Source organism: Astyanax mexicanus, chromosome 12 (assembly GCF_023375975.1).
Source record: "Astyanax mexicanus isolate ESR-SI-001 chromosome 12, AstMex3_surface, whole genome shotgun sequence".
Taxonomy (NCBI): Eukaryota; Metazoa; Chordata; class Actinopteri; order Characiformes; family Acestrorhamphidae; genus Astyanax; species Astyanax mexicanus.
In genome coordinates this window covers 33,435,010-33,460,903 of record NC_064419.1, presented here as the reverse complement: position 1 = coordinate 33,460,903, position 25,894 = coordinate 33,435,010, and the positions used below count along the sequence as shown (strand labels likewise).

Sequence of the window (25,894 nt, the reverse complement as noted above, 5' to 3'; positions counted from 1 at the left end):
ATACTGAAATATTCTTTAAACTGATCATTATGACCTCCAGCTGGTCATTTCCTTTAATTTCTGTTTAAAGCAAAGAAACATTCTTTCAAAAATTCAAAAATAGCCCAAACTATTTCTGTTATTTTTATATATCTATTAAGATATTTTTGAAACTAGCAGTTGGTTATATTTCATTTTGTCATAATAAACCACTGAAGTGGTGTCGTCATTTTCTAGTCTGCACCATGTTGTTTTGTTTTACAAGTTCTAAAACTAATACAAGCTCAACTTGACCAGACTGAAAGTTGTTTTAACCTCATTGAATAATTTAATGATCTTTAAAGAAGAACAATTAAGTAAAACTTGGTAGGACCAAAGCTCAATAGCCAGTTTAACCCAGAAGAACACATGGTGATGTGTTACAAAACCATTAAAAGCTGTGTAAAGTCTGTCCTTCACTTTAACTCATGAAGTTCCTAAGTGACTTGTATCTACAGATCTGTTACATCCACATAACCATTCAAACCTTTAAATGAATGTTTTATATTCAATATAACTAGTTCTCACCTGATTTCTAGGACATAATTTTAATAATAATTAGTAAATTGTTGTCCTTAATGTTAATTTTAACCTTATAATATTTACAGTAATTTGCCCATAAGAAACAAACATGAACGAGCTGCTCAATTAATTTATCTGATTCAATTTTAAAATTGAAATCATTATTCAGAGATGGTTCTGGACTCTTATTGGTCAATACAATCATAATAGCCCACCAGCTTACTGATTGTGTTGTTGTTCTGCAACATCCATTCTGCGTGCAGTGGCATTATCCAATGATGTTCAGAAGAAAATGTGCATTGAACACATTTATTTATCCCAGAATGTGATAGAGGCGATTTTTTTGAAAAGCCTATTCATGCTGCTCATTAAAAAAATTCATCTTAGACACAGAACACCAAATATGGGCATAGAGAGGACTACAGACTTACCCACAACTTTAGTTGTCTGTTTCTTATACTAATAGACCAAAGAAGTTCTTTAAAATGGCTTAATAAATCTTTTTACAGTATTGTTCACAGCAGGTTAACACTTCTAAAGACTTTGGAGTGCTGTCACTGCATGACTGCCCAGAGAGCACGCAAAGACTGTTGCAGGTTTTGAGTTATCCATTTATGTAGATTAGTGCAGATTTACTGATACAGGGCTGTGAGCTAACCTACCACATTATATTAAATGTGTCTCTTGAACTAAATAGGTACATCTAGCTAAATCTAATAACATATGCATTTAACTATTAAAAACATGTACTGGAAAAACTCAGATAGCTTGTATTAATTCTTTACAAGGTTTTTAAGCCTAAAATAGTTACTAAACACATGTTAAAAAGCATGTTTAAAAGCAAGTTCACTAACTTTTAGTTTTTATTTGATTTTCTCACAAGAAAGTCTTTATTTTAAAGAAATGGTTGACTGCATGTTCAAATAATTTATATTTATGACAAAAAAATCACTCCTGTTAATGGCACTCACTCCTGTTACCGGCACTCATTCCTGTTACTTTTTATGTTTTTAACAAGAATTAAAGTTCCAGGAATGAGGTTCTAGCATAGAATTAGCATAAACATGAAAAATAGCTAAGTGGCTGCTATGCTAATAGCATGAGGACACTGAACACATTATAGTGATTTTCCCAAAATTTGTATTTAAAAAAATAATAATAATAATATCTAATAATTAATTTAGGTAACAGGACAAAGTGCTGAGATTGAGCTCCTTAGTCATAGTTACAATAAGATCAAATATACAGAAAAACAAATGAGGGAACATAATTTTGTTCCTTCCATGGTCTTCAGAAGAACTGATATAATTTCCTGTTGTAGACGTGACTTATATATTACTATAATATTCCCAATGTTTCAGATGGGGTAATGTGTTATGGTAACAGGAAAGAGTGAAACACAGAGACACCAAAAAAATCTCTATTTTAACTTAACCATTATGGATTTATTATGAAAAATAAAATATTTTTAAAGCATAGATAGGATTTAGAGTCACACAACACACAAAAAATACATCTCTGAAGGATTCAAATAATTATATTTCATGGTAAAGTTTATAGTTAGAGAGTGGAAACAAAGTATAAGTCTTTTTTTTATTAAATTTCTTTCCATAACTTTCTTTTGCAATTAGGTCAATGTACAAGATACTATGCTTAATAATAAAATGTTTTTCAAAGTTATTTTGTGTGAACAATTATTACATGTAATTTCCTGGAGACAAAAATGGCACTTATTTGGTGGAATGGCTCATATACAAAAAAAAAACAACATGTTGTCTTAATGAGCAGGTGTTTAAACATTCACAATTTACACAGTTAATTGAATGAATTGCTGTATATTTGCTGGCTCTGTGTAGCAGCTGCTATTGGCTCGGCAGTATTAGGGGAATGCTGAAAGTGAGCACTTGTGATTGGCTCAGTTAATCAGAAGTCATTTTCTGAACTAATAGGGATCAGGTGCCCCATATTCCCAAAAAAATGTTCCTTCTCTCTAACTCCATTTCTCCGTTTCATTTTGGAGCAAGGCAGTAGGAGTAGCAAGGGATTCTTCCAACAGTATAACACCTAGTTCAGGTATAAGTGGGATGACATGAAAACAGGGGTACATGAAAATATTGATATTGCAATGTTTTTTTTTAAATATCAATATTGATTCTCAAAAACACAGTATCAATGTTTATTAATACCGTAGTTTATGTATAAAAATTGGTATCAGTCACTGATTCATTTTGGGTTGTGTTTAAATCCTGATCAAAAGATTGTCTTTAGATTCCACTATTAGATAGATAGGCAAGGCAAGGCAAGGCAAGTTTATTTATATAGCACCTTTCATACACAACGGTCATTCAAAGTGCTTTACAAATTAGAAAATACACAGAGAAGTCAAATAAAAAAACATGTTAAAGATTAACAGTAAAAATGGAAATAAAAACTAAAATAAGAATAAAGCAAGGTAGATTCAAACATGATTAAAACAAAGAGAATTAAATTAAAAACATGTAAAAGAACAACAAGGAATTGGAAATAAAAATAAAATAAGAATAGATGGATAGATAGATAGATAGATAGATAGATAGATAGATAGATAGATAGATAGATAGATAGATAGATAGATCGAATATAATACAATTTAATATAATTATAATACAATTATAAATATTATTGTGTATTTTTTATAACATGACAATTTTCGTAACTGATTTAAACTATTGCAATATATCGACTTGCTCATAGTATTGCAGGTCATAGTATTGCAGGCACTCTTACATTTTTGTGCCCTGTATTAGTAATAGCCATCTGTGAGCTGGAAAAGATCTTGTCAGTCATCTCGCGGTCCTAATCACAAGGCACACTGATTTCTCCAAGGTGTTGAACAGGGGATAGATCTTCTCTCCATCCGTGAAGGCCATGTTTCTGAAGATGTAAACTTGTGCTTTAGTCTCAGTGTTATAAAATATGACCCACTTCTCATCCACATCGATACACACCCCCAGCACCCGCGGAACAGAGTCGACTTGCAGGCGTTGGGTGGACTCGTCCAGGGCTGTGAAAACTTGTCGGAAGTGGTAGAGACACCAGTATCCTTCACTGGGACAGAAAGTGAACTTCCCTTTCCTCTGAGCAGACTGCCGGGTGACCCCGATGGTGAATTCTCGGTTAACTTCCACCTCCCAGTAGTGTCGTCCTGAGCTGAAGCCTTCTCTGGCCAGGACACACTCGAACTTGTCAAATCTCTGGGCGCTCTGAAGAACAGTTATGCAGTCTCCCAGTCGCACTCGTTTCCCATCGTTAGAGAGCAGGAGAGCACTATGAGCTGTATCAGGATTCAGCGTCAAATTTGCTGAGGAGAAAAAAAGAACAGAATGTGACCAAACTGAAGATGCCTTTAAGGCACTTAATAAGCATCCGCACTGCTACAACTACTACAGCAGGGGACACATAGCCAAGATATGTTTAAGACCACAGAGCGTAATGGCAGACAGTTGCCAGTTGTTAAGCTGCAAAATATTAATAGCAGATTGCGTTGTGTTTTTACAGCTTTTACTGCTACAACAAAGATACTCATTTCTGGGCCTAGAGTTTCAGAAGGTCCAACACAGTTTAGTAGCAGTTTCTCTACACAAATTCATCCAACAAACCTGGCAATTACCATACTTTTTGAATCATAAGTACATAACGTCGCTGTCCTATGAAAAACACTTATCTCCATTTTTGACAATTTTTAGTTACCTGCATAATTTGAACAGACAAACTGTCCCCCACACTGTGCCAAAATGTCTTGATGAATGGACCAATAGAAACTCTTCAAAATTACCTTAAATAAACTATTTTTACATTGACTTCTATTGAAAGTTTACAAGGTTTTTCTCTCTTTACAAGTTGGTGTTTTAGGGATAAGTGTTTTTCATTGAACAGCAACAATAAGCATGGGGACCACCTTACTATGCTTCTTTGTGACAATAGTGCGCAAGCCATCATACATGCATAAAAAAGTGAATTTCTTAATTTGGCCCAAACAAAGCCTAACCTCAGCCTCATCCAGTACCTTTGGGTTGAAGTGGAACTGGATGACTACTAGTTTTAAAAGGGAAACATAAAGTAAAATACTTTGCAATAGCATCCAATAGCAGGGAGCTTTTCAAGAAACCAACAATTGGCAGCTGACATTGCATGGGTGACTTGAGCCAATTTACAGCCAATTTAATATGCGCAAATGGCCTACGCATTTGTATACATCCCCATCCCCAACCTACCCAATTAATCTCACTCACCTGCTGCAGGTGTCTTCCCTCTGCGTATGTAATCAGGGAGCTTCAGTTCTCCAACCATCTGCTTCAGCCTCAGGTTTTCACTCTGCAAATCTTTGATCATTTTCTTCAATTGATCGTTCTCCAGAAGTAGTATATGAGCTTGTAACTGGCTTCCTCCGCACAAATCACAGGCAGTGTCTCCAAACTCCGGATTGACAGACCTCTGTCTGTGCTCTTGAGAGATGATGTCGTAGGTTAAATCCCAGGAGGAATCAGTCTCCATAGATCCACGACCACTTTCTGCTTCTGATGGCCTTCCAGACACCAAACTAAAAGATGAAAGTTAAGTTAAAAAAATGATCTTACCAAAAAGACTAGAGGTAACAATTTGAGTTAAATATGTTCATCTAATTTATTTGTACATACAATCTGCTGTAAGTAGCCTTTTATAAGTTCACGTAACTTTAAACATAAGGTAAAGTTTAATGAACAAATCACGGTCAAGTTGAATTAACAATATGAGGCTTTTTCCCAGACAGGGATTAGGCCTATTTGTAGATTATAGGCAATGTTTTCCTTTCATTGAACAATCTCCATTTAAAATGGTGTGTTTACTCTCCTTTTAAATGAACTCAACCAAAAATAACCATGAAATATTCAGTTTTATGTACAGCAGTTTTAACTGATTTAGGTCTAAACTAGTTGTGGGATTATAGCATATGGTTACATAGTTACTACAGTTTATTGTCTTATAACTCACTCATTTAATTGTTATGTATCTCTTGCCGAAATTTCTGGGACAGCTGTTGTTCAAGTATAATTAAGGTAGTGATGGTTTCTCATCTACTACTGACCTGGAAGAGTTTATAAACTGAAGTGTGGTGCTGGAACAGTGGTGGTTTTCCCCACACAGTATGTGTACACTACAAGATCACTAATAAACTAACACTATGTTTATTCATCAAAATGCAAAGCTGTTGCTCCAGTTACTATTTCTATTATAAATAAACATGACCTTCAGTTCCTGAAGATGCAGTGCATACCCATATGATGACATAAGCGATAGTGGATTGCGAAGTGGAAAGTATCTGTCCTTCTACATTCATTCACCCAGAAACCACTGTGTTTCACTGTCTTTTTTATTGTTAACACTATGGATGATGTTGCCTTTTACAGTGCAAACTTTAAAACTGTGCTACTAAGTGTTTTATAGAAGCATGTATCTTAAATCATAAGAGTGTATATTTTGTATTATAATTATTTTACTATACCTTTTAATATCTGCTCCCACATTTTATGAGACAGGAACTAGCATTGTATCCCAAGACTTCTGCCATGTCACACTAAAGCTAAAGAACACTACAATAACCTACAAGACATGCATGTGGATCCTCCTGTATTGAATATGGATGTGGTTTCTGCCAGTTGATTGTCTGTTTGTATTGACAATTCTAGGCAGACACCACCAGTCATGATCATTACCACCTACTGCACTGTCTACTGTGAGAGGTAGTGACTTCAATGACATTTTCCCAGTAAACACGTGACACTGTGGATCAAGGAATGTTAATTGCCCGCTCAACTTCAGAAGTTTTATGTCACATTTGGAACCCACTATCAGCTCACGCTGAAACTCCAGCTATTGCAGTTTACAGAAGCTGGGATTGTTTTGTAAATTACAGAAATTCATATGTATTGGAGTAGATACTTGTATGTAAACTTTATGGCTTACCTCATAACTTCCGGAGACTTTGTTTCTCTGAAGTTGATTGGTCGTTCTACTGACCAGTCACTCAGTACAGACTCTGACCTTTCTGCTTTTTTGCTTTAAGAGAAAACGCAACAATATTTATTAGCAAGAATAATAATAATAATACATTTATTTGTAATGCACTTTACATTTCAAAGAAGTCTCAAAGTGCTACAGCGTAAATAAAATCAGAACAAACATTTAGAAACAAGTGGATAAAAACAACAAAAAATTACACACAAAAATCTTCATAATTGTTTAGCTTTATTTGCAGTTTATATTTCAAACAAATGTATTATAGTTTAGCTTTACATACACTTGACCTTACTGTACAGAATACAGATCTCATTTATTTGACGGCCCTATTAGAAATTACTTTTAATGCAAAAACAATTCAGATTTAAATAATTATCAGTTTTACCTTTTTGGTTTTAGGGGTTCCATTATTTTAATCAGTCGATCTTCTGACCAGTCACTTGCCTCAGACGTATAGCTGAGAGTCTCTGACACTTTGTCTGATTTTCTGCTTTCCAAAAAAAAAAAAAAGTGTAAAAAAATGAATGTTTATTAACATCTGAAGCAACTTATATAAATAGGTTCAAGTAGTCTTAACGATACAGATCTTCATAAAGAAACTTTAATAATGCAAAGCTGATTCAGAAAATAGAATTACATTTCTCTACCTTTTATCTTGAGGTTCCATTTCTTGTTTCAGGTTAATTGGCCGTTCCACTGAACGTTCACTCGCCAGAGAGATACTGCTGGGAGACTCTGGCCTGTCCATCATCATTCTTTGGGGGAAATGAGAAGAAAGTCTTTACATTACATGGATTGGATTATTACTATTTCATAACACAATACTGTTGTATTATTACAATAACTATTATTACTACTGAACACCTTTTTTTACTTATATTGTTATTACCACACCACCATTATTGCTAATACTATTAGGGACATATATATATATATATATATATATATATATATATATATATATACATATATATATATATATATATATATATATATATATATATATATATATATATATATATATATATTGCATTATATTTTAATCTAGCAAAACTACAGATTTAGACTGTAATAGTGTAAAACTTTTTTATATTTATAAAACCTGAATAAAATTTCAGTTTATTTTTATGTGATTAGAACTGTCGGATTTAACAACAGAGTACTATGATTACTTTTTAATACGTTAGTGTAATGACTATTACTGTTATTACTAAATCAATTTTGTTATAAATAAAAATAATTAAAATTATTAATAATCTGTATCATTATTATTAAATGTACCTGGAATATTACAATTGCTATATTTAATACTTTATTATTACTATTATTACTATGTATACTATGTTTAACTGTTAAAAGGAATTATTACCTTCAACATGTCACTATTGAATGCACATATTATTACTACTATTTATTACTTTATGACTGCTATTGTATTTTCAGTCCATCAATAAATAAACACATAAAAAAGCTGGAAATTATTACCAAAATCAGGTATTTTCTGATCAGAGATGCTGTTTTATTGCCGAACCACATTTTTTCTGTTGCCTGTCATTAAAACAATGCTGTTATTTTTATTTTTTGCATTTAAAATGAACTGTTTGATGAATAATGTAACCAATTGTTTCCTGCTCTGTCCACATATGTCGCCATCTGGCAAGAAACATTTTGAATGCAAGAAGTAATGGGATGTTAGCTAGCTAGCTACTTTTGCTACATTAGCCTTGTAGTCTCAGTGCTAACGAAACAAGAAAAAATGAAACAAGAAACACTGAATTCAATGTAACTTGAGGTACATAAATTTTTATTCATGTCTTACCTTATCTCCCTTTTTCCCCCTCAGGGGAATTCAGTCCTGGATGTTGTCACTGCTTGGAATGGAATAACTTTGTGTTCTATGTTTTTATGTTAAAATAATCTAGTTTGAAGCTGGTCTTCATGAGGTAATCAGTCCAGAAAACACATCTTTACCCAATACCCCTCCCACAGCTCTGTTCTGAGAAAGAGACAGACGGGTAATGAGACGGGTGTTGGGATTCAACTCATTACACATTAACAGGTGTAGCTAGTTACTCTAGAAAGTCCTGTCTGACATTTAAGAGTATTTTTAAATTTGTTCTTACCGTGTTTGATTCGGTGTGTTTTTATGATAATCCCAACCTTGTTAATCTCCGTAGCTGTGTTTATTCCTTCATTTTAGGTGTGTGTTACCTAAAATGGAGGAGGTGGAGAGAGCCCTTGTTTTTTCACTATTGCTGGAATGTGGATTTTCCAGGTTTACTGTAAAGCAGGAGGAGTTCTTAGAGATCATGTCTACAGGTTAAACAGCCCTAAATACAGATTTTAGCACATTTAGATAGTTAGGCACAAATGCAATTACTTATCTGCAGAGTAATTACGGCTTTGTGAGCAGTTTGGAACTCCCCACGGAAATTTCTAGAAGTTTAAAAACAGTGTAATGATTTCTGTGATTTAAATCTCCATTTCTGAAACTGTAGTTCATTGTTGTCTTGTAAGACAAAGCCACTACACATTGCAGTTTGGCAGTATTCAGTTGTGCTGGAGAATAAAGGGTTACATAAAAAAAAAACTAAACAGAAAATTGTCCAATCAGGATTGATCTCTCATCTTGGCAGATACAGCTCAATCAGCTCTCCCATTGGTTAGAACTTAACTGGTAGAATGAAGGGTTACTGTAGTGGAAGTAAGCTAAAATAAAGAGAAGTTAAATTCTCAGATATTACAGAAAAGCATTTAGTAATGACAACAAAAAAGCAAGATTTAACAGGGAAAACTAAACCAAATATGACGCCCTTTCCAGTGCAGTGCGATGATGACTGATTCCTTCATTTCTCTCTTCATATCTTTTATCAACCCCTGGTTAAGGAGAGATTTTTCTCAGATGTGAACACACCTAGAGTACCGTATTTTTCACATTATAAGGTGCACCTAAAATCATAAATTTTTTAAACAAAAATCATCAGTGCGCCTTGTAATCCGTTGCACTTTATGTATAAATTTTACAAGTCAGGTTATAGGGAGCAGTAAAGCCAGTAAAGCCGCTAAAGTACAGTGTTTTAGTTTAGTTCTACAGCACCGAGACTTAAGACTGGAACAATGTTAGCATTAGCTGCTAACTGTGCTAAGCGCTAGCTCTTTTGCTGTTCACAGGTGAATATTACTGGCCTGTAGCTAGCTAGCTGGTGGTGGTCGTCATGATTACCACAGGAGGGAGGCCACTGGCTTCAGAACTCTGTGACATCACACCACGCAGTCAAAAAGCAAGAGTTCCAAAAGCAGCAGTTCCACTCAGGAGGCAGGAGTTGAGAGAGGAAGTGAGTGAGGAAGGCTAGTTTTCTGCTTTTGTTCAGAACAACTTCTTTCTATAAATGACAGCGATGGAATCGGTTTCAGAAATTAATCTGAACCAGAGGCCAGTTCAGCGCCGGTTTAAGCTGAACAGAGAGAGCTGGATCAACATCCTCCAGCGTGGGCAGAACCAAAGTCCTCCTATAATGGACAGAAAACATGCCCACAAAATCTCAACCAAAATGCCTGTAACTGTTGACTCTGAGATTAATTAGACAATCAACAGGTCTATTAAACACAGGCTGCAGAATGAGGATGAAGTCATCCGGGAGAGTTCTGCAAAAAGGAAGGTGTTGGAGAAGACAGCAAGGTACTTTTCATTAGCCATTAATTATAAATAATTATAAAAGTTATTTACTTGCTGATGCTCATCAAGCTCAACTTCAAGTTGTAGTAGTTTTTTTATTGTCAATACTGCATCTGTACAGGACATACAGAGAATTAAAATTACTCTCCTTCAAAAAAAAAATTACAGAAAGTACAGATAATATATATAATAAGATTATAAATATAAAAGAATGGGAAACACTATATGTACAATACAACACATAAATAGTCTATAAAGAATATTATAAATGGTTATTAAGTAGGTTATAAACCATTAATAATAATAATAATAATAATAATAATGCAGTATGAGTATAAGCAGTAGTGCAGGTATGGGGTGTGTAAGTAAGTGCATGTCCGTTTTGAAAAGTTCCAGTACTGTGTGTATTCTAGTACAGAGTTGTCCTGTTTTCCTGCAGGAGACTTGAGATCTCCATAAAACAATCCACCAGGAAGTGGAAGAGCACTGACTCCGATAAAGATACAGCACCACTGAAGAAACCTGAGACCTGTCTGAGCAAAGGTGCATTATGGGACAGAATTCAGTTTAATTATGATGTTTGAATGGATGATGTCTGAAGTTCAGCTTACATAACGCCTTTCTAGAAACTCAAGGACGCCTTACAATTTACACGTTTTACATACAACCACTCACACTCAGCACTCAGAATACTTATTCAATTTACCATATCAATTTAGAGTATCCAATTTACCAGAGCAATTTAGAGTATTCAATTTACCAGATCAATTTAGAGTATCCAATTTATCAGAGCAATTTAGAGTATTTAATTTTTCAGGTCAAAATCTCCATGTTTTTGGACTGTGGGAGGAAACCCACTCAGACACAGGGAGACCACAGTGCTGGGAGGCAACATGCTAACCACTAAACCCACAGCTAAGCTTCAAACTCTCATTTTGATACTGCAATGTTGTTAAAATGCCATTGATGTGTTTCAGAATTCTTCAGTAGTGTTCCTGTAAAGAGAACAGTCTTCATTGTGTATCCCGTTGCTCCGATTGAGAGACGTGGCTGCAAGCGTCGCCGTAGGCCGAACACAAACGGCCATCCATGTCCTGCAAAACAAGCTCGACATGGACAAGCAGAGCTTCCTTCAATAAATGGTACGTTATACAAATCTTTTGTCTCTGATTTCTGAATTTATGAAGTTAGAAAGCTGGAAAAGTAAAATTTGTATTTGTGTACAATCTGTTGTTATAGGAGAAGACATAAAGATTATTGATGAACTGTCCAGATGCTTTTCACTCCTGAGGTGAGTTTTAAATATTAGAAAATAAACTGCAAGTGCTCGTAGTCAGTGATGGCATAGTTACTTTTAAAAGTAATTTGATTACTAATTACTGATTACTCTTTTAAAAAGTAACTAAGTTCCTTTAGTAGTTATTTTTTTAGCAGTGAATGTGAGAGTTCAGCCAGAGTGTTAGTTGCTAATGTAAAATAACAAAAGGCTAGCAGGAGTACCTAAGCAACTGCGTAGCAACGCCTTAGCAACCACTTTAAAATTTATACCAACTACCTACCTTTTCCATTAGATCTTAGTTTTGCATTAGATTTTTTGCTCAGGGGAGCTACTGTAGTTTCCACCATAACTTTGTGAGCCAGAACGAGTTAAACTTTTCCTTCCACCCATTCTGTGGGGTAATACATGACACGTGGCCGTGCTAAAACAACAAAAATAAGACAGAGAAAGAGAGAGAGAATTTAACGTGCTGCTAAACGTAAAGCACCTTTGCGGAAAATTACAAAAAAACGTAACTCGCAATAACTTGAATAAGTATTTATCTTTAATCTGATTACTGGAAAGAAGATAGTAATGCATTCATTTTAGATTATTCTCTTTTTCTTATTATGATTCAGGGTTACTGAATAATCATTCGGGGCTGTTCCCCCCGGATGCCCAGGCCAGGCGACGCCCCTGAGTGAACACATCATCACAGATCCTGCCTCTACTTCAGCATTAAATATGCTGGCTATGAATTTTACTTTCCTCAGTGACTGTGTGTGTTTTTTTTTAACACCAGCTACATGACTGCAGGCACAGATTGGATAATTGAACAGAAATATCATGTTCCTCCAATGAAGGCACAGTAGGCTTAAAAGGGGGTGTGGTTATATTAGTTTAATATTTCCAGTAGTATATTTTTCACTTTCTCTTAAATTTCATTTAGAGAAAATACAGTGTTGATGTAAGCAAAGGGTCCATTGACCATCAAATATGTTATCAGGACCACCTCAGCAAAGGAAGAGCGAGAGAAACCACAAGTTAACAGCTCCTCAGATAAGAGCACCTTAATGCTTCACAGAGAATTTTAGTTAATTTAAGACTTGTTTAAGTTACTACATGATTCATTATGTGTTTCATCATAGTCTGGATGATTTCAGTATTTATTTACAATATAGGGAAAAAAAAAGAACAAAAACATTGAAAGAGAAGATTTGCAACCATTGGTGTAGGACACCAATATCAGATATAAGTGGATTTGTCCCCCCCAAAAATGATACAGCAGAAAACTTTTATTTTGAAAGCGTGCCAAAATCTGCACCCCTGCTATAAAAAGCACCCACCCACTCACTTTACTGACGGGGGTGCAGATTTCGGCACAACACCGGCTTTACACGCGAGGTCAGTGATGAGAGCAATGAATCGCAACAGTAACAATATACTGTTATGTATTTGGGTTATCTAACGTTTAAATTAACTTCTGCCAAAAATCTCTACAAAATGTAAAGTTACATTCTTTTATAAATGAACACCATCATAAGAAGTGCTTTCAGTAGACACTTTTTTAAAAACAGGACCCAACGCTACTGAGAAAATGTAATTCTTTAAACAACAGAATTGACACGCCAATACATAATAAATATTAAATATTAGGTGATAGCTCAGTTTTTGTTATACATGTATATAGTTCAGACATTGCACACATATTTTCTAATAACAGTAAATATAATGTGGAGTCACATGTTTAGGTTGTAAAGTGAACTTTGGTAGGATTTAACTAATAATAAACAGTACAAGTCCAAAAAAAATATTTTGTTTATTTTTTGTGTTTAACTGTAATTTCGTAAATGTTGATCTAAGTCACTACAGGGTGGGCTTTGATTCATTTTATCAAATGTGTCCCCCCAATTTCAAACCTGCTTCTACGCCTTTGTTTGTAACATTTCTATAAGGAGGTATTGATGGCTGATTATGGAGGTCAGTGCTGCAGGTAATAAAAAATGTCCTTGATGGAGAAAATACACTGAAGTTTTAATTAATGTAAGGATTTATCTTTTAAACAGTGTAAATATAACGGGCAGAGAAATGACTCCATGATCAGCTCAGAGTGTTACTTGTAGAGTTTTAATTGTGTTTATGGAGTTTTTTTAAAGACTCAACCCCTCTCTCACCTATGTGTGTTTATGCGACCGGTGCTGGCGCATAATATTGATGAGGTAGTGTTCCAATTCACTCCTGTTTTACCACTACATTGTAACATTTATGTCTTGAAACCCAGTTGAAGTTACTTAAATGTATCTGGAATTAAATTTACTTAAAATAGCAAATGCAGAAAGCTGCGAAACTTTTTTTAAAGTAAATTTTGTGCATCATTTTTTTTTCAGTGTACTTAGTGAACTACATACAGTAGTGTCTCCCTAAATAGCGCTACACTAATACAGCCTGTAGCTTGCTCCTAAACCCGGCTAGCACTGCTGAAGCAGTATTAGCATTAGCTGCTAACCGCTACCTCTTTTACTGTTCAGAGGTGAGTATATAGGGTCTGTAGTCTAACCGCGGCTAGCACAGCTGGAGCAGCATTAGCACTACACACTAACCGCACTTAGTGCTAATTAGCTCTTTTGCAGTTTAGAGGTGAGTATATCGGACTGTAGCTATCCCACTTACCGTGTTAAAACAAACTATGTGGGACAAACCGCTAGCTTATATCGCCCTGGCTTACCCGAACACTCTGAGTTCCTCAGTGTAGCGCTGTCTGGCTAACCTTATTGGAAATCTAAGCTTACTGTATATAAGGTATATAAAGTACTTTACTCACTCATATAAGTAGTTTTCAGGAGAGAAATCTGTGTAGATTAAGATCCAGCGCTCGTTTGACTTTAAAAATAATGTGCCTTGTGTATAAAAGTAGACCAGAAAAAAGACAATCATTGATAGTGAGCTTTATAATCCGGTGCGCCATAAAGTGTGAAACATATGGTATACACAGAGTATTTGGGTCCACACACAATTGTAAACAGATTTCTCTGTTGTGAACATATACAAAAATAGTCGAGACTGATTAAAGGTTTTTTTTTTGTTGAGTTTCATAGATCTAGTGGTGCATAACCACTGAGAAATAAAATAGAATCTACAGGAAAAAAACTGACACAATGTACTTGATTTAAAGATGAAGTATTATACATTAACGTTTTAAAGAAAATATTCAGTGTAAATAAATCTGCAGCAAGATGGGGTAATATTTACACTTTTAACATCCTGTTTTAGTTATTGATTGAAGCAAAATGTTTTCAGGTGATATCTTAATGTCCATTGTGATGTCAATGATCTCATAATGGCCACTGCGATAACACATTGTGAATTCATATTGGCTGTTGTGATATAACAGTAGCCATTGTGATGCCATAATTCCCATTGTGGCAATACTATATTGTGATATAATAAGTGCTATAAAAAATAAACTCCTATAGCAAGCATATAATAGTATAAAGCAAAAAGTAAAATCCTGTGTTATAGTGAAAATACAGTTATTGGTACTTTTTAAAATTTATATACAAATATATACATAAAGTATAAAAATACACTTTTTAATACAGTTTTACAACTATACTTTTTAGTACAGTTACTCAAACCCCCTATACGTCCAATATAGATAAGTTCCAAAAACTACCACATTTATTCTCAAAGACAACAACAGATTTATAGACCCTGATCACAGTGCAGTAATCACTGTTAAGAGATAATTTAAGCTGTAAAGGTCTCTTCAGTCTTCTTTCACACTTCTAATCACAAGGTTGACTGTTTTCTCTGTTATGTTAAACACAGGATAGATCTTCTCTCCATCTTTAAACACCATGTCTTTAAAAGTGTAAATATGAGCTTTAGTCTCAGTGTTGTAAAATGTGACCCACTTCTCATCCACATCAATACACACCCCCAGCACCCGGGGTAGAGTGTCAGCTTGCAGGTGAATGCTGGAATCCTCCAGGGCTGTGAAGGATTGTCTAAAGTGGTATAGACACCAGTATCCCTCTTTGGGACAGAAGTTGATCTCCCCTTTTCTCTCAGAAGACTGACAAGTGACCCCAATAGTGAAATCTCGATGAACTTCCACCTGCCAGTAGTGCCTCCCCGAGCTGAAGCCTTCTCTGGCCAGAACACATTTAGATTTGTCAAATCTCTGGGCGCTCTGGTGGACATTGGTCTTGTTACCAAGTTGCACATGTTTGCCATCATGAGAAATCAGAAGAGCGCAGTGAGCTGTATCAGGATCCAGAACCACGTTAGCTGGAAAGAAACAAAAATGTTTTTTAAAAGAGTAAACAAAAAGACTTTCTTAATGTTCAGAGTACTTGCTAGCTGCTTAAAGGAGCCCATGGTTGCTAATTGTTGCTTCTTATAGGATTCTATGGGTGGTGATTGTAGCAGCCTGAGTATCCCCTGGCTGTTTAGTAGAGGTTGGCGATATGGCCCCAATATAATATTACGATATTTCATGTTTTTTTTTGCGATAACAATACTTTTGGCAATATGACAAAACACCGAATTCAAAATATTATTGCAAGTATACACTACTGCAACAAAATGAAAATAAATTTTATTATGGCAATTATCCAGAATGTCATGATACTAATAATGCACTCCAAATATCTCAATACATCCAGGATTTAAGTAAAATAAATGATACTGGACAGATATAATCTGTCTCTAGTAGATATATAGGGGGAAATGAGAACAGTGAGAATTTTTCTTTTGCTAAAAACAGCAAAAAAGTAGTACCCTGATGTGGTATTTTGGGGTGGGTAATATGGTACGATATTTCAGGGTATAATATCGGTTACGATATTCAAAAATGTTGGCAATATTATTGCATATGATGAGATATGGCACACCCCTTTTTCCTGATTGTTGTAGCTTAGAAGATCCCATGGCTCATCATTTTTGCAGGTTAGGATGGTCCAATGGCTGCTAATTGTTGCTGCTTCGAGGAGCACTTGGCTGGTGAATTTTGGAAAACAAGACAACGACTGTTCAAACATTTTGGTAATTTAGATGAAACAATCTTTCTCTTAGTATTACCTGCTTTGAGGGTCTTTCCTTTGCAGATAAAATCAGGGAGCTTTAACTTAGTGATCTTCTGCTGCAACACAGCAATCTCCATCTTCAGAGCCAGATTTTTTTGCGCGCTCCTTGTTGATAGTTTTTGTCAGGCGAACGTTATCCTGAAGAATTACAAGGTTTTTGGTAACCTCCACCAGAGTGTGTCGTCTCATTGCCTCTATTGTGTAGTGGTCTTTAACATGTATCTCACAAAAAGAGGCAAGGCAGGTCATACAGGACTTGCATGCTTTACGCTTTGTTTTTTCTGTACACAGATCACACACCACATTTGTAGGAACAGCAGAATGAGGGTTCTGCCTAGGTTCTTGAGTTCCCTCAGATGTGGTATCAGTAACCATTGAGATATAACTGAAATCGGCTGAGGATGCTCTCCCAGACGTCTGACTGAAAGGCAAAGCAAAGAATAAAAATATTAATTTAATAAAACATTAACGAATGAAAATATTCAGTAAAAAACTGTCTAATTCAAATACCTTACTTACAAAAAATATTGTAATTTGTGCTTTCTATTCCTAATAATGTTGATCTGCTCTGTTTATGCCTTCACATCTATACACCATTTGCCCTCCAAACTGATGCATAAGCCCTGCAATAGAACCTTGTGGGATTCTATGGGATTTCCATACAATATACACCATATATCAGCCATAACATTAACAGCACCTTATATTGAGTAGCCCCCCCAGATCTGCCCTATTGAGGAATGGACTCCACAAGTGTCTGTTGCCAAGATTAACAGGTCATAGACTATCCTTTACAGAACAGCACACCTGAGGGGTTCTGACCATCCAGTCTTCTAGCCATCACTGTTTGGCTCTTGTCAAAGTGTCTCAGATTTATACAGTTGCCGATTTTCCTGCTTCCAAAACATCACTTTCAGGAACCGTGTGTTCACTTCCTTCCTAATATATTCACTCTATTGCAGATGTTATTGGAACCAGATAATCCTTGATATTTATTTAACCTGTTGATGGTGTTAATGCTATGGCTTATAAGTGTATGCCAAACTGTTATCAAAAAGTACAAAATATGCACATTGGGATTATTAATGGAATGATTAACTTGGAGTTTAAACCCTACAGAGAAGACTATGAAATTCTGAAACTAGGCAATAATTAACTTCCAGATTTACATTCTGTCAAAAACGGAAAATAGAGATACAAGATTTTGTTCTCCTCTTAAATGTTTTTTGTGAATATATATATATATATACATTTCCAAAAATGTCTCAATCATAATCGTAACTTATAAAGGCAGTCAGGGAAAATTGATTGTATTGCATGTTATTTTGAAGCATTTCTATTTCTATTCCATTCTTCATAAAATCCCAAGGCTGGAAGATTCACATTATGTAAAAAAGAAAAAATAGAGATACAAGATTTTGTTGTCTTCCTAGATGCTTATCTGTTATAATGTAACTTTTAGTTTGATATAAATACATATTTCATGCTAGGAAAGACTTGTTTTTTTATGGGAATAGATTTTTAGGTTTATTGAGTGAAATCTAAATGCAAAGCAACTCAAACGGGACAACAAACTGCTCTAATTTACCTCAGAGAATCCAAGGACTGCAAGGATTCTTTAAAATGATTAGGTCGCTGTATGGACGGGGTGCTCCTTGTAGACCGACGACTGGGAGATCCTGTTCTGCGTCCCTTTTTGCTTTAAAGAAAACAGGGATTTTTACCAACAATGCAAGAAACAAACAAAAAGAGTATTTACATCCAGGTCAGTTGATGTAATTTAAAAATACATTGTAAATTATTTGTTGAAAGAAGAAAACAAACAAAAGAACTGTTCAGATTCAGAGACCAGCAGATACCAGTTTATTTAAACAATTACAATCACTGTAATATAGAATCAATTCACAATTACACATACAAATCCAGTTAAAGTTAATAAAGGGTTGATTCGCTAACCAGATGCTTGCCTCGTACCTATAGCAATTTTTCAGAGTAACTTATCTCTTCCCATTAGTATTTAGGACATATTTTCTGTTACTGTGCCTTTAAGACTGATGCATGAAAGTTATGTCTGTTCTTTGCACTTGGAGTTGAAACACTCCAAAGAAATGCAATAGGAGAAGGTGGGACTAAAATACTGTAGGCTGAACAGGTGGGACTGAAAAGGCAAGGCATAGCTTACAAGTTTATATTGGCTAACTAATTAAATCTTATATGCAAAAGACAATTATAAAACTTAGTTTTAATATGTGGAGCTGTTAGCTTTGTAGTTGACACTTTTTAGTATCAAAAGTTGTTACTGATACTGAATGTCATTGTTTCATTTTTGTGCAAATTAATTTACAACAGTAAAAATGAAAACAGTCTCATTCTACCTTTTATGTTCCAGGGGTTTCGTTTCCTTGAAATTTGCAGGTTGATCTTTCGAACAGTTACTTATCTCAGACCTACAGCTGGGAGACTCTGACCTGTCCAACTTTTTACTGTAAGAAAAAACACAGTGAATGTAGCTTAACAAAAAAAGATGCTAGGCTAACACTGCTAAAAAACACTGGACTTAGACAATCAACAATCTATGGTAGCTGAATGGGTGGGCAGAAACTGCTTTAACTGACTAGATCACACTAAATGTGGTAGCTGAATGAATGGGGTTAAACTACTTTAGGACAGGACATAGCATGTCAGCTAAGAGCTTGACACAAGTTTTATTCAGCGTAATGATTAAAATATAAAGAATACAATGCTCAAATATGATCTTTTAAATTTAATTGCCTTTAAGTTTAAAACAAAGAATACATTCTGTTATCCTGCAGCTTTGGTTTTAGCCCTTTAGTACTAGTATTTACAAAGAATCTAAAGTGATTAAAAAATGGAGCAGAGATTGCATTAGATTTGAGTACTAAACAAATTATATTGTCAGAGATTCCACAATGTTAATCTTGTTGTGTTTGATTGTTTTGTGCTCTTCAGCTATGTTGCATATTTTGTCTGTTTTACATGAAGATGACTACAGTGGAAATTAGTTTTAGGGCTTTACTGTTTTTTATTCTCAGTGATTTTTTAAACAATTACATAAATTTAACCAGTCACACAATCCACACAGTATTAAACCTGTTCTCACAGTGTCTATTATAGGATAATTTATTGATTTGATAGACAGGCAGATCTAATCAATTCCACTGTTTCGTATTGTACTATTTCACAAAAGCAACACACAATTCACATTCTACCTTTTATGTTCCAGGGGGTCCATGTTCTTGAAATTAGTAGGTTGATCTTTTGAACAGTTACTAATTTCAGACCTAGAGCTGGGAGACTCTGACCTGTCCTTCTTTTTGCTACAAGAGAAAACACATTGAGTTTGCTTTATAAAGGGATATGCTAGGCTTACACTGCTTACAAAAACTGAACTTAGTCAACAGTCTATGGTAGACTGAATGGCCAGGGCATAGCTTGTCAGCTAACAGCTATTTTTTTAAACTCAATTAGAAAAGAATACATTCTGCTATTCTGCAGCTGCATTTTAACCTTTCAGTACTAGTATTTACATGTTTTAAAGTGATAAGCAAGTAGGGCATAAATTGGATTAGCATTTAAAAGCTACTAAATAAATGATATTGTCAGGAAAACCATCTTGTTGTCAGTCATCTTACTGTGTGTTTTACTGTTCTGTGCTCTTTAGCTGTATTGCGCAATTTGTCTGTTTGTTTTAAGTGAAGAGGACCACAAGAAGAATTAGCTTTAGGGATTTACTGTGTTTTATCTTCAATGATTTTAAGTGTGTAATGACCAGTGTTCTGTGATGTGCACCTTTAAATCATTAAATAAATGCAATCAATCACTTAATTCACACAATATTATGCTAGGTAATACAGTACAGTTACATACTGTTGCAAACAATTTAATAACAGCAAGATTAAAATCTGTTTTATGCTACCTTTCATGTTCCAGGGGTTCTATTATCTTAAAGTTAGTAGGTTGATCCATGGAATAGTTACTGGCTTCAGACCTACAGCTGGGAGACTCTGGCCTGTCCTTCTTTTTGCTACAAGAGAAAACACAGTGAGTTTAACTTAAAAAGGCTAACACTGCTTACAGTACTGGTATTTACACAGATTTTTACATTGATGAGCAATAGTGCATAGATAACATTTGAAAGTACTAAACAAACAATATTGTCAGGAAAACCAGATTGTTGTCAGTCATCTTAATGTGTGTTTAACTGTTCTGTGCTCTTCAGCTGTATTACGCATTTTGTCTGTTTGTTTTAAGTCAAGGGGACCACAAGAGAAATTAGCTTTAGGGCTTTACTGTGTTTTTATCCTCAATTATTTAAAGTGTGTAATGACCAGTGCTCTGTGTTGTGCACCTTTAAATCATTAAATAAATGCCATCAATCACTCAATTTACACAATATTACACTTGTTCATACGGTGACGATTATGAAATAAAATGTAACTTAATGATTTGAAAGACATGCATATCTAATCAATTCCACTGTTTCATACTGTTGATAATTTCACATCAGCAAGATTGAAATCTGTTTTATGCTACCTTTCATGTTCCAGGGGTTCTATTATCTTAAAGTTAGTAGGTTGATCCATGGAATAGTTACTTGCTTCAGACCTACAGCTGGGAGACTCTGGCCTGTCCTTCTGTTTGCTACAAGAGAAAACACAGTGAGTTTAACTTAAAAAGGGAGGTGCTAGGCGAACACTGCTTACAGCACTAGTATTTACACAGATTTTTACGTTGATGAGCAATAGTGCACAAGAAGACTTAGCTTTAGGGCTGTACTGTGTTTTTATCCTCAATTATTTAAAGTGTGTAATGACCAGTGTTCTGTGTTGTGCACCTTTATATCATTAAATAAATGCAATCAATCACTTAATTCACACAATATTATACTTTGTCATCCAGTGACTATTATGAAATAAAATGTAACTTAATGATTTGATAGACATGCATATCTAATCAGTTCCACTGTTTCATACTGTTGCAAACAATTTCACAACAGCAAGATTCAGAACAGAAGAAATTCGTTTTATGCTACCTTTCATGTTCAAGTTAAAGTTAAAGTTAGTAGGTTCATCCATGGAATAGTTACTTGCTTCAGACCTACAGCTGGGAGACGCTGACCTGTCCACCTTTTTGCTTTAAGAAAAAAGACAGTGTGTTTAATTTTTAAAGGGAGATGCTAGGCTAATATTGCTAAAAACTCTGGACTTGACTGTCACCAGTCTGTGGTAGCTGAATGGGCAGCACATAGTTTGTCAGCTAACAGCTTAACACAATTTTGATTAAACTGATAAAACTATAAAGTATGAAGTACTCAAAGTACTCTGCCCTTCATAAAAGCTCTAATGAAATGTTTGGACATGTTAGGCTTGTAGCTAAAACGGGGTTAATGGCATTAATGTAAAATGAAAACACTCTTTTTATAACCAGTTGGATCATTCAAACCAGACATGACTGAAAACAGTTCTATTCTACCTTATATGGTACAGGGGGTCCATTTCTTTAAAGTGCAGGGGTTGGTCTTTGGAGTGGTTACTCATCTCAGACCTTAAACTGGGAAGAAACAAACTGAATTTAGTTTACAGTGGATTATGCCGGGCTAACAGGGCAGCGGTAGTATATTGGACCGATATGCTGACAACACGGGTTCGATCCCGTTTGAGGAGCGGTGTGTTTATTGTAGCGATGTATTTATTGTAGGGGTGCATTTATTTATTGTTTCCTTTCTTCTTGGGTTTACCTGCTTTGAGATCAACTCTTCTGCAATTGGGTTCAACGACCCTCTGGGCTGGAGAGCTCCTAGTCTGTAGCACTCCATCCCATTACACTTAATATTCCAAAACAGACTTTTTTTTTGGCCTACCATGTAATGGCTTGGTAAATATCTGGCCTGCGGCCAAACTCAGACTGTGACCAAACTCATCTTTGTATAAACACACTCCCAAATTCATTTTTGTTTCAACTTGTCTCTCAAAACCTATGAAGGTTATTATTAGTTTAATAAATGGATGTGGTTTATCACACAGTATGACTGGGAGTGACTAAGAGAAGAAGGAGGGATTGGGGAAAATACCCAGTCTGAATCCCAGTAATAGTGTATCTTCTCAACCAGTTACTTGTCTTAGGCCTGTTATTGGGAGGCTTTGGTTGGCTACCTTTTTACAGTAAGAAAAAACACACATTCGGGCAGTTTCCCAGACAGAGATCACGCCTAGTCTTGGATTACACAGCAAAAAACTAGCCTTAATTCTTGTCAGGGAAAACTTTACCAGTGAGTTTAGTTTACAATATAAGATGCTAGGCTATTACTGGACTTTAATCTCACAAATATGTGGAAAATATGCTGAAAGTACAGTGCTAAACTGCGGTAGGTTAACTGTACAAGGCTAAAATGGGAATGACTAAACTGAGGGGAAATTTAACTCTGTATCATGATAATATGTGATAGCTCTGCAAACCACATTTTAAAAAATATTCCACGGTCAACCCTACCTAATATTGTCCACTTCTTTAAAGTTAATAGGTTGATCTGCTGACAAGCCACTTGCCATGGACAAACAGCTGGGGGACTTCGGTCTGTCCGTCATTCTGATTCAGGAAAAAAAAATTATTTATTAAAATGTGTCATTATGAGGAATTGAATATATCACTCTTGAAACCAAAGTTTCTCACCTTATTTTGTTTTTGTAGTCAGTGGAACTCAATCCTGGATGTCATCACCATATAGAAGGGTCAAAATCTGTGTTCTGTGTTTTTATATGAAATAAACAAAGTTTGAAGTTGGTCTTCAAGCAAAAATCAGCCCAGAAGAGTAAAGGTGAGCTCATAAACACATCTTCACCTGCCTGAACCCCTCACACACTCTGGTCTTGGATAAATATGAGGTAATAAGACAGGTGTATGTTAGGTAGGATTCACTCTCAGCACAGAAGTAGAGCGTCCTGCCTAACCAGTATCGGATATTAAACAGTAGATATGGCACAAGTATTAAATCTGCTCTTCTTACCGTGTGTCTGTTTGATTCGGTGTGTTTTTATGATGATCCCAAGTGTGTTAATCTCCGTGGCTGTGTTTGTTCCTCCATATTTTAGGTGAGTGTTACCTAAGATGGAGGAGGTGGAGGTGGTTATTGTTCAGGACTCTTTCTGTTTTGAAGTGCATTAGTGGAATGTTGAATTTCTGGACTCATATTGGGTTTCTGTAAAGCAGGAGGAGCTTTCAGAGACGTGTGTTTACAGGTAAACCAGCCCTGAACGCTGATGTTGGGGTGATTAACTGAACCTGTTTTAGGTCTGATATACTGATAAACATGACCTGAACTGACTGTTTTTGTTTCTACATTCATAAAATACATATTTTTTTGCGTGTCCCAGTTTGGCAGGTCAGGGGTCAGAGTGTAGATGTAGATGCTCTTATGTGTAAATATGTAAATAATTCTATTATAATATACAAGTAAAAGTGCTCTAAAATATGAATGCTTTAACTTTAAATAAAACACACTCTTAGTTTATACTGACCATACTGACCAAGTTTAACGACCATTATTTAGCTGTAAAACTCGTTTCAGTTCCATTTTAGTCTTTGCGCCAGAAGTGTGAGCCGCTGCTCTCCCAGCTAACACTAACCAGTAACCTTCCTACCTACCTGGCATTACCTACCTACCTAGGCATAATAACTATAGCTAGCTTCAACAAACTCACTAGCTGTTATCTACATTTAGCATGATTTAGAACAGGGGTGTCCAAACTACGGCCCGTGGGTCATTTGCGGACACCCCTGATTTAGAATATTTAGCACTCCTCTCTAACGTGAGCTTTTTGTTTCAGGATACCTGTCAGTCCAAAATCAGGTGACCAATAGAGATTTAAGGTGAACGCTTCATTCTAAGCCCCGCCCAGCCGTGAAAACTGTATCTTGAACAATATATATATTTGAATATATTTATTTCTATTTTTATAATTATAACAAATATTTTTATTTGATTTTTTTGTTTTTTGAGTAAAACCTTTGACACAAAATTAACACAATTTTTACATTAATATGTTCATTAAAGCATGTCCTCTTTTATTTTGTGCAGATGATGGCAAAGTAACAGCAATTTTTAGTAATTTACTGTGATTTATAACACTTTTTAATCATGTTTTTTTACTGTTAAGGGATGGTTTATGAAATAAAAAGGTCAAAATGAAATATAAAATATTACACCCAGGCTTCCAATTAAATGTAAATAAATATAAATGATATAACTATATAATATTTTACTTTATTGGATTTTTTTCCCTATAAAGAATTAATAGTAGATTCTTTTTGTCTGTGTATTACAGATAGAACACAGTATTCTTACTTTTTTGGAGATAATTCAGGGCTGAATATGTTTCAAGGCCAACATAGCTTGTGTGCGTCAGTGCATCAGTTTACCACCAGAGGGCAGCACTGTTTTATATAACTTGAGCTGCATGTTTTTAGCAGGGTGAGAAAACAAGTATGTGAGAAAGCATGTGAGAAAACAAGTCTTCTACCATATCTAATATAAATCAGATGCTCAAGGTTGTGCCATCAGATCAACCAGTCAGAACATTATGACCCTTTTCTTGTTTCTACAATCCTTGTCCATTTTATTAGCTCCATTGGGCATATAGAAACACTAAGTAGTTATATAATTACAGACTGTAGTCCTTCTGTTCCTTTATCATCCCTCTTCCCCCTGTTCCTCAATGGTCAGGGCCCACAGAACCACCATAGAGCAGATTGTATTTGACTGGTGGGTCATTCTAAGCACTGCAGTGAAACCAGGGTTATTCCAACAAATATTGATTTCTGAACTCTTACAACTTTATAAATCTGAACTTGTTTTCTTTGCATTATTTGAGGTCTGAAAGCTCTGCATATTTTTTTTATTTCAGCCGTTTCTCATTTTTTGCAAATAAATGCTATAAATGACAATATTCTTATTTGGAATTTGGGAGAAATGTTGTCCGTAGTTTATAGAATAAAACAACAATGTTCATTTTACTCAAACATATATCTATAAATAAAAAAACAGAATTTTGTTTTTTTTATATATAAAATATAGTTTATATAGTTAAATACTTTTGTATATTTACTCCATTGTGGGTGTAAAAAGAGAACTTACTAATTGCAAAAGTAATAATTTTCTTATGTATTTCTACTTCAACTCAAGGACATGTTGTGGTACTTTGCACACCACTGTGGAGTCTTCTTAAACCAATGTTGAAAACCATGAGCTCCAGCTTTTTCTCAGTGCCTCAGTTAACCTTC

General features: G+C 35.1%; 2 protein-coding genes and 1 long non-coding RNA gene across 10 annotated transcripts; 1 reads left to right on the top strand and 2 right to left on the bottom strand.

Moving 5' to 3' along the window:
* Positions 1–2,403: 2,403 nt before the first annotated feature.
* Positions 2,404–8,811, bottom strand: LOC111192658 (E3 ubiquitin-protein ligase TRIM39). 3 transcript variants are annotated; one of them, XM_022670460.2, is made up of 7 exons: positions 8,700–8,811; positions 8,396–8,572; positions 7,224–7,331; positions 6,962–7,066; positions 6,523–6,615; positions 4,812–5,119; positions 2,404–3,880 (listed from the first exon to the last, which is right to left on the bottom strand). In XM_022670460.2, exons 3-7 carry the CDS (start codon positions 7,328–7,330, stop codon positions 3,363–3,365), a joined length of 1,131 nt encoding a protein of 376 aa, XP_022526181.2. In that variant the 5' UTR covers position 7,331; positions 8,396–8,572; positions 8,700–8,811; the 3' UTR covers positions 2,404–3,362. The 3 variants fall into 3 exon arrangements, with proteins under 3 accessions (XP_022526181.2, XP_022526182.2, XP_049342134.1); XM_022670461.2 differs by having other exon boundaries at positions 6,962–7,063; XM_049486177.1 differs by having other exon boundaries at positions 8,396–8,567; positions 8,700–8,790.
* A 278-nt stretch (positions 8,812–9,089) lies between these two features.
* LOC111192729 (uncharacterized) lies at positions 9,090–12,273 on the top strand. Its single transcript, XR_007441498.1, has 5 exons — positions 9,090–10,255; positions 10,692–10,795; positions 11,230–11,394; positions 11,492–11,543; positions 12,149–12,273. It is a non-coding gene; the product is annotated as an uncharacterized LOC111192729 (long non-coding RNA).
* A 2,166-nt stretch (positions 12,274–14,439) lies between these two features.
* LOC103032242 (uncharacterized) lies at positions 14,440–24,398 on the bottom strand. 6 transcript variants are annotated; one of them, XM_022670462.2, is made up of 11 exons: positions 23,622–24,396; positions 23,288–23,361; positions 23,108–23,203; positions 22,091–22,168; positions 21,152–21,259; positions 20,535–20,642; positions 19,828–19,935; positions 18,973–19,080; positions 18,186–18,296; positions 16,593–17,018; positions 14,440–15,800 (listed from the first exon to the last, which is right to left on the bottom strand). In XM_022670462.2, exons 3-10 carry the CDS (start codon positions 23,200–23,202, stop codon positions 16,640–16,642), a joined length of 1,095 nt encoding a protein of 364 aa, XP_022526183.2. In that variant the 5' UTR covers position 23,203; positions 23,288–23,361; positions 23,622–24,396; the 3' UTR covers positions 14,440–15,800; positions 16,593–16,639. The 6 variants fall into 6 exon arrangements, with proteins under 6 accessions (XP_022526183.2, XP_049342107.1, XP_049342109.1 ...); XM_049486150.1 differs by having other exon boundaries at positions 19,828–19,899; positions 20,607–20,642; XM_049486152.1 differs by lacking the exon at positions 18,973–19,080 and having other exon boundaries at positions 23,622–24,398.
* Between the last annotated feature and the right edge of the window lie 1,496 nt (positions 24,399–25,894).

Coding starts and splice junctions, on each gene's coding strand:
- LOC111192658 (XM_022670460.2), bottom strand. CDS start 7,330: ATGATGATGGACAGGCCAGAGTCTCCCAGCAGTATCTCTCTGGCGAGT. Junction 7,067..7,223: donor ATGGAACCTCAAGATAAAAG/GTAGAGAAATGT, acceptor TTTTTTGGAAAG/CAGAAAATCAGACAAAGTGT. Junction 3,881..4,811: donor AGGGAAGACACCTGCAGCAG/GTGAGTGAGATT, acceptor TTTTCTCCTCAG/CAAATTTGACGCTGAATCCT.
- LOC103032242 (XM_022670462.2), bottom strand. CDS start 23,202: ATGACGGACAGACCGAAGTCCCCCAGCTGTTTGTCCATGGCAAGTGGC. Junction 22,169..23,107: donor AAAGAAGTGGACAATATTAG/GTAGGGTTGACC, acceptor GTTTCTTCCCAG/TTTAAGGTCTGAGATGAGTA. Junction 19,081..19,827: donor GACCCCCTGGAACATAAAAG/GTAGAATGTGAA, acceptor TTTTTCTTACAG/TAAAAAGTTGGACAGGTCAG.